The sequence below is a fragment of the Amphiura filiformis genome, chromosome 5, assembly GCF_039555335.1.
Source record: "Amphiura filiformis chromosome 5, Afil_fr2py, whole genome shotgun sequence".
In the NCBI taxonomy this organism is placed as follows: domain Eukaryota; kingdom Metazoa; phylum Echinodermata; class Ophiuroidea; order Amphilepidida; family Amphiuridae; genus Amphiura; species Amphiura filiformis.
Window position 1 is genome coordinate 15,988,613 of NC_092632.1, and position 9,216 is coordinate 15,997,828.

Consider the following 9,216-nt stretch of genomic DNA (forward strand, 5'->3'; position numbering starts at 1 on the left):
GAATGGAAATATTGTGAATCGGGTAAGAATTCTTCATCTGACATCTCACACAAGACCACCCCCGTACAACCACCCCTACGCACTAACATTAACAAACACACCACAACCGCAAATGACGTATTATTATTATATTATTATTATTATTATTGGAACACATTTATAGAGCGCATAAACGTAAAAAAACATCTCATTGCGCTACAATTAAATTAACAAAAGCAACAGTAAAGAGTACTCATTACATTGCAAGATAAAAACAAACGCGCACATTTTAGAGCAACTTAGCTACTTTGCCCAATATTATTATAAACCACATTTGTTCAAATTTAGTACCATATAGCTAGTTCTAATTTTTTATCGATTTTACGCAACTGACAACATATATGACCATATTAGCATATTTGGTTATTTCATTAATTGCCATATCCAACTAACTTGTCAATGCCAAAAAGATGCTCTTTCTGGTATTGACGTAAATTTACAAAGAAATATACACTTGAATACGTTCCTGAAATCGGGATGCTTGGAGGCATAGACAAAGAAGTTAACACAACTGTTGCTTAATAATATCACTACTGTGTACATGAAGATCACATTTGATGTCTGGATAATGATACACACTGCGTATGGTGTGAAACATATCAGAAACATACAAACAACATAAAACAGGTTTTTCGTGACATCTACTTGACGTTTCCATAACAATTTCTTTTGCTTGACATAGGTAACATTGCTGCATGCAGATTGCGCTGTCTGGTTGTTAATATCATTAGCAATGTGGCATCCACCGTGTCTACCTGAAACAGAAGGAATTTCTGTTGATGCCGTTACTTTCTTAAAATGTTTCCGAACATAGTAAAAGATGTAAAAGTAGCAAATAACTATGGTTGAAAGTTGAAAAGGATAAAACGAGACAGTGACGATGATACCATACAGATCAGCGCCATTATTTTGAGAATCCCAAGAACATGTGCTGAAGTAAAAATCATAACCTAATTCTCCTGCTTCTGACACGAGGGGAATGGTGGCAACAATAGCAGGTAGCAACCATATCAGAAACAACATGATTGCAATTTTTCTAGGTGTATACAGCCAGGTGTAATTCTGTCGTGCTTTAGTTACTAAGACTAAGCGGTTAATTGATATGCAAGCTAAAGTGTTAATACTACAACCGAGGCACATTATGAGACAAAATCCATCCATGATACAGATGATCATTGGTAAAGTCCAGCCATCTTCGCTTAAAATTGCAATAGCTGTCCAAGGTAAAAATAAGCAGGTTAATAAATCTGCAAGAGCTAAGTTTACCACAAAAACATTGGTGGAATTACGTAGTTTACGTGATAATGCGACAGCGAGGATGACTAAACAGTTTCCACAGAACCCAAGTACTGCAATGATGCCTATTAGTGAAGCCAATATTTGCCTTTCAATGTAATTCTTGTAATAAGGATGATATGTTGTAGCTACTGCACTTTGTTCACTTATACTATCTTCCATGTTCAGTTATATGAAATAAGTGTTGAAATCAGCAGAGTTAGACTGTCAGCTCTATAATGTTATTCCCCGTATTTATTTTGGTTTAGGATATGTGTCACACACAGCAATATGTTGCTCGAGCAGATTTGAACTGAACCTCTTGTAGCTGCTCTAGCACTTTAGTATTCGACTCAAGAGTCAAATGTCTCATTGATCATTCAAGTATAGACTGAAAGCACTTAAGGTTTGATCATTAAGCTATAAAATCTCGAAGATTTGATCAAGTTTACAATACAAACTACGTGCTCTAAGAGTGTAATTTATACTTTCAAATTAAACCACATAAAAGCAAAGTCCGAAGTCGTATCCAAGCCCGTCCCCATTTGTTACTCTGCATGTATATAGTTTTCTTAGGTTTTTAATCAAATACGAACGTTCCATGATGTCCAATATGTAATGTATTACGTCTGTACTATACCCGTTTATGTCAACATGGTCAATGCGTGTAATGACAATAATACATCATACAAATTGACACAAGCAAAAGTAGAAGTAGAGAAGACATGTTTGACCGACAGATTTATTGCAAAGATCATGATAAATGAGAGACAAATAGCCTATTTATTTGATGAAGATGGTCATTTTCATCTCAACGATGTTTGAACGTCTTTTTACCTCTGAACGTTATGGCAACAATTGATATTTTTAATTCCATCAATTGGCTTCTTAAAAATTTAGACATGAGTCATGCCCATGAACATGCTAAGATCTTGCCAAGAACATGCCAAGAACACGCCCTATTTTCGCTAGCAACGGGCATGTATTTTTGTGAATTTGGGAATTTTTGATGGGTTGTTCATGCTTACACATGAATATTCATGACTTTGCATGGTTTTTTTGTGTCAAGCGTCTGGTCAGAGCCTTGACATGTGCATGAATCGCGATCAATTTCAAAATCTCTCTACGTTCATGCCCATAATTTCCTTATTCATGGGCATGAATCATGGTAAATGTCAAATTTCCTCTACTCTCATGCCCATGAATTCTTAATTCAAGGGTGTCAATTTTATTTTAATGGGTTTAAAATTCACCTCATGAATCATTGATAGAGGATTTTATGGCATGAACATGCCATGTTCATTACATGGTTTGCATAGCAACCAGTAGCGAATTCTGGGAATACCCATGATTTTTATAACATAAACATAAGGGAACAAAATCCAGTTCTATTCGATCTATGTATATTCACCTAACAACATCAAAATGTCTGCTTCATGACGCGACGAAGTTTTTGAAATAAAAAAAATTCGCCCACTACATGAGCAAAAACATAAACAATCTTTGCCCCACTATCACTGGAAAAGAAAACAACAACCTAATACACCTAGCATTGTATACAATAATGCATGAAAATGAAAAATAATTAATGCAAAAGACAAAATCGCACTGGCCAAATTGCCACCTTTGGCAGCAAAAAATAGAACTTGTCCGGAAAAATAGAACTTGTCCGGACCTTAAATTCCAGCCACCCCGCCCCACAGAAGTCAAAATGTGCGTCCCTTCCTGCTAAGCATAATTTCAACACCGATATTTACGATATGGCATATTGGCAAAACCAGGTTTTTCATTGAGAAATCAGAAAACCTAGTTTCGTTAGGGCACACAACCTAGTTCATTCGACAAACCTAGTTTGTTATCTAGTTCGATCGACAAATCCTATTTATTACCGAGGTGTTTTTGTTTGTTTTGTTTGTTTTTCAATCGAGAAGCCTAAACATTGGATTGGACATTTTGATCTCAGTGATAAATGTATGAATATCTCGGTGATAAACAAATGGCCTACGTTTTGGGTCATGTATACTATTGACTTAATGACGATTGTGTGATTGTAATTACGTGGCCGATGTCAATTTTGTCATCCTAGAGTCAGACAGGAATCTTGAAAAGAGACTTGCGGAACACAAGTCCAAAGACGCTGGATCCTTATCGGCCGCACAAGAACATGTAAAAGCGAGTATTACACCAAATAGACTGGGACAACGTTAAAGTACTGGAGAAAGAAACAAAAGAATTTCCCAAGAGGGTCCTGGAAGCCACCCAGATCAAGAAGCAAGGACCTTCACTAAACCGAGACACAGGATTGGATCTAGATCCTGTGTGGGACAACCTAATCAAACCCAGCGCCACCAGGAGCAGGACTTTTCCCACTTCGGTGATGTCACCTGATCAAGTTGAAGAACATCAGAGCCAAAAACATCGGCTGATGACGAAAAAGGTCTCGAAAGCGCTCCCGGAACACGATCAGCTATGTTTGAAAATTCAAAACAAAATGTCCCATATCATGTCAACGGCACACTGTTCTTGAGCAAAAATGTCGAAATCGGAGGTGGTCAGTTTTGTTATCTACACAGGAGTCACAAACTAAACGTGTTCCGATTTCAATGTAAATGGTCTCAAATTAATCGTCATGTAAAATTAAGTCAAATAATAGTATGTACTGTTTAGAATGCTTTGTTATTTTTGAAATCCAACAATAAAGGTCAACCCCCTTGCAGCCTATAGGGCCTATAGACCATGACCTATTTTGTGATGTTCCCAGGTAACGAAAAATCCTAGATTTTACTTGAACAATTTGTGTCCGTTCATACTACGCCGCAATTGTGTTGCGATGCGGTGCAATGCCGCATCGCATCGCATTGATTTTTTTCTGAGAACAACAACAACAGTATACGTTCTGTGCATTGAGAGCGTTTACAGTCCCTTCTCTCAAAGCAAGCACATCTCAACTTTTTTCTAGGTCAAATCTGTCTCGTTCGAAGAAACTCACCGCTTAAGTTGGTTTTTGCGAAATATTAATTTTAAACGTCTTATTTTCTTAAAAAAGGTGTCATTTTCATTGTCCTCATAATATTAGCTTGCCAATGATATGATGTTGTCCGAGCAATATATATGCCCTTTAAGGACGCATTTTTTCTGATCCGCAGACGTCGAATAGAAGTTGATTTTCTAGGGTGCACGATCCGGTGCACGATAGCCCCTGAAATGAGACAATTTCATGCTCCCGTAGATCTCACACTGGATTTCCGGACTATTTTTTATGCACAAGGTCGTTTCTACACAGGTGAGGGAACATGAAAAGAGTGAATTGCACATTTTGGTGACTATAATTTTTGTACAGACATAATATCAGATGCAGTTCTGACAGAAAACAAACAAAAGTTCCATGCGCGTATTTTTTTTTGGGGGGGGGCTTTGGGGCGCCAGCCCCCGGGGTCAAAGCAGGGGGCGGCCAAAACGAAGGGGCGGCGGGAAGAAGAAGGGGCGGCAAAGAAAAAGGGGCGGCGGAAGAAGAAGGGGCGACAAAAAGAATTAGTAAAGTAAAATAAGGGCGGAAAATGTGAAAAAATTGTATACACATCAAAATGTGTTGCTTTTGGGGCGGTATTGAATCTATGATTGCAGACATACACAGGTGATGAACCTGCTTGTAGTGCAGCGCGATATTTTCAAAATTGTTTTCACCTATTGCTATCGTAATTAATCCGATTAGCTTCGCCAGCGTATAGTAATAAATAAATTATGTCGTGTCCAAGGTTAATATTCCCTTAAGTTTTTTTAATAGTAAGGCTGAAGGCCTATGTATTATACTGATATATCTATCCATTTGGATAGAATTGAACTGAACAATGCTAATGGGGTTATGCATATGGCGAGGTCGATTCTGTTTAACAAATCGTTGACCCGAAAAATCCGTAAAGTAGATAATCATTCACCGGTAGTCGAAATGCAACACAGGTAAGTAACCATTCATTGCAGTCAGGTGATTTAGGGGATCGGGTGTTAAATCAACTAAAAGGGAGAACTGTTTGGCATTAAAATGCATTTGAATCAATCATGTCATGACGACCTAAACATTGAAGGTAAGTAAAAAAAAACATAGTTTAAATTAAACCGAAAGCGTGGTTGAAACCACCTCCTTGTAATGTGAAAGAACAATAATAATGGCTCTTGTCCCAGTGGTCAACCAAGGTCAACCAAGGTATGCCCTGCGTGTATCCAGTATAATACATTACCGTCGGTAACATTTCTAAAACTTTATCCAAAAAGAAGAGACAAACATGCGCTACTCACTTATAGTTTGATCAGCTCGTAATCGGCGGGCCTTATAACATGGCGGATTAATATCAATATATTTTATTTTGAGAATAATTTTATTGCCTTTTAACATCTCGCCAGAAACATCACAAATTATTAATTGAAGTCCTATACTTTGTCTACTTTATTTAACACACACAATATAGACCAAACCGGTCAACTTTATCTCTCTAAACGTGGGTCTACTTTTCGGCGTAGTGTTAAAAGCCTAACAATTCCCGCCGATTACGAGCTGATCAAAGTGTATGTGATTCCCAATTATATAGGTTGTTGCAGTTCTGATATTTCTTGACGTAAAGACCACTTGACATCATTGGCGAGGGACTGGTCTATCGATATGCTTGTACGAAGCGCTACACTGTTCAATGGCTTTCTAGTACTATATGAAATGTGGTGGGCGATTTAAAATGCATGTGCCCAGAGCAAACTACAATGTGTACGTAGACTGCAGGGCAAAGAACAATGGAAATTGCCATAATTCGCGGGCATACTGCCGGGCAATGACGTCACATGTCAAGTGGTCTATACAGTTTCCAATAGATTATCCCATGTTAATAGATCTCATTTTCTACATCTGGCGTTTGTCAGGGACTGCTAATGTAGACCTACTGTTCTTTTATTTCTGCAGTTAATCATGACTAGCAACAGAGATCAATTGGACCGTACTTTGTCAGCATACAGCTATTTACTGAGTGAGAGTGAAACTACAGGCTCAGATCTACCTGAAATACTACAAGAGTCCCGACAAGAGCCCGAGAATACTCACTATGAAAAAAGCAAATCTTCACAATTTACATTGGTCAATATCTCCAAACAATCAAAATTATTTTCGTTTTTCTTTCTCATAACGCATTTCAGTATATTTGAGGCAACTTGGCTTCAATGCCAAAGATATAGGTTACATAGGATGCGTCCAACCATTTGTAGCAATATTTTATTCACCTTTTATAGGCTATATTTCGGACAAATATTCAATAAACAAATATATTCTTACTGGATCACTCGTGGCTACTGCTTTCACTCATATGGCCATGTACTATGTTCCGACAATCAGACCAAAAGATTGCACAAACATTTTCTCCGACAATATCTCTTCTGGTACATTTCTCGAATACCAGAATGACAATTGTTCATCCTTTGTAACATATCCATCTATTATTACAAACACACAACACGATATATACAGAACTAGTGACCTTCACGTTGTTTTTATTTACCTCATCTTTGTGAATATTGCATCCCAGTTACTAAGTGCTCCCTGGTTTCCTCTTGCTAATGCATTCGTCTTAGCAGTTCTTGGGTCTAAGAAGAGGAATCACTATGCATATTTCAAAGGTTTCGGCGGACTCGGTCATTGCATTGGGTACGTTTGTAACAGTTACTTCCCTTAGTGATAGGTTACGGGTCGATAGTTATAAACCTTAATCCTCAGCCATAACCTTACCATAAACCTCTCCCTTAACCCTTTTACCTACCTAGACAAGCTAGATGGACTAGTTCAAACTAGTCGATCGACTAGTTTAGGCTAGTCACTTGACTAGCTTTCTCCTAATCGGTCTTGCTTGACTAGTTTTGCTCGACTGGCTTTAAGCTAATTAATCCAGCTCGACTAGTTTATACTAGGCGCTCGACTAGTTTATGACTAAAAGTAAAGGCTAGTAGCTTTTTCCTTGTCAGTCATGCTCGACTAGTCTGCTGACTAGTATAAGCTAGTCCAGATCATACAAAAATACACCAGGCATGTCATGCATGTCAAGGACACGACTATACTTTGATCAGCTCGTAATCGGCGGAAAATATTAGGCTTTTATCACTACGCCGAAAATTAGACCCACGTATGAGTGACATAGTTGATCTGTCTGGTCTAAATTTTGCATGTTAAAGAAATTAGGCAAAGTACAGTACAAATAAAATATATTGATATTAATCCGCCATGTTATTAGGCCCGCTGATTACGAGGTGATCAAACTGTATGAGCAACTGGTTGAACAAATTCATCAGGATCAGTAGATTAAACTCAGTAACCAAAGTTATGATATGATATGATATGATATGATATGATATGATTTTATTGGCACAAAATCGCGGCCCGGAGGCCGAATTACATTGTACACGCAAGTATAAGATTCTTGATATCTGATCCAGAAATTGCACTAACTTTGTGTACCTTTCAGAAACACTAATGCCTTTGTCAACACTTGATGATGAGTGATTCCAACCAGCGTACGCCTTGGTGTTGCCAGTTGATTTTCTATCTTGGAAAATCAACCATGTTCCATTTCCCAATGTCCCATTTATGACATTCTGTCTTACCTGGAGGTAGGGTAGGCCGGTCAATTTCGCGGTTTTGTCCATTTTGTAACATATATATTTAAAAGTTATGGGCATATTATATATGTTATAATAGCGGTAAATTTTGGTAAATTTTGACTGAAAATAAGTGATTTTCGAATGTTTGTATTTTTTATATAAACGGAAACAGGAGACCCATACTTATTCATGGTGCCAAAATAATACACATCGGACTTTTTAGAGCGAAAATCCAGAGAGTGGGTTCAAACTTCCTACTTGGTTGTTTGGCTATCAAAACTTCCTTCACCCAATGGAATTTGGGGAGCTGCATAGATAATTGGTGGATGTTACAATCTAAGTGCGGATAGGTTTGCGCCAAGTTAGGCTGCAACCAGCCTAGTTGATGCGATCTGATTGTGATGATCCACCATGGCAGCGAAATTACAGCGCTTTGATCCCTCTAAGATCCGGAAAAGGCGCTATATAAAACACCGAAATTTATTTATTTTATTTTATTTGGTTAGACGTGTAACAATAAATGTTTCAATTAGAAGAGTGTAATTATGTTTTATATTGTAACTTACCTGAATGGGATGCGGTATTCTGGCCTATTCCATTTCAATTGAATTTTGTATCTACGAGTATGTTATCATGTTATAGGTTTTCATACATTATTGTGGTGTTTTTTATTCTATCTAAATTCAGTTGTTGTATAGCAGCTATAAATAATAAATGTGTCTTTTTCTCTATATGTACCATCAAATTAACCTAGATTGAGATCTTTAAGATGAAAATATGTTAATACAATATGTGGTTTAATTTCCAGGGTTATGGTAGCTGGGGTGACGCTTCATATGAGCGTTTATACGTATTTTGGCGTGTTTCTTGATGTTTTCTGTGGTGATGTTCATAGCAGCTCCTATAGCATGGTGGATGTTTAGTGAGTCTGATGATAAAAAGAAAGAGGTAATCATGTCTTATTAGTCTATTTAGGAACGGTTATTGGTGCCCACTCCGTAAAGTCAAATGTACATCATTATGCAACAAGTTCAGAACTCAATTTTAGATTCAATTTCCGAGTGTTGATGTGTCGAACACCCGGGATCTAAAAGACATAAAGTAAGTCACTTACTACCACTACACATTCTATGTTTAAGGCACTACGAGTTAATGTGAGGTATTCTCTTCATTTTGTTTTTATTTTCATTTTGTAATATAGGAGAAGAAAACAAACAAAACGTACACATTAGCAACTTTCGCTGGTGCTGTCTTGAAATTACGATACATCAGTGT

General features: G+C 37.5%; 1 protein-coding gene across 1 annotated transcript; it reads right to left on the reverse strand.

The window, feature by feature from the left end:
- Window positions 1-435: 435 nt before the first annotated feature.
- Window positions 436-1,497, reverse strand: LOC140152024 (melatonin receptor type 1B-A-like). Its single transcript, XM_072174325.1, has one exon. The coding sequence runs from the start codon at window positions 1,495-1,497 to the stop codon at window positions 436-438; it is 1,062 nt and encodes a 353-aa protein (XP_072030426.1).
- Between the last annotated feature and the right edge of the window lie 7,719 nt (window positions 1,498-9,216).

Excerpts from the sequence above, each read along its gene's own strand:
- LOC140152024 (XM_072174325.1), bottom strand. The coding sequence starts at position 1,497 with ATGGAAGATAGTATAAGTGAACAAAGTGCAGTAGCTACAACATATCAT.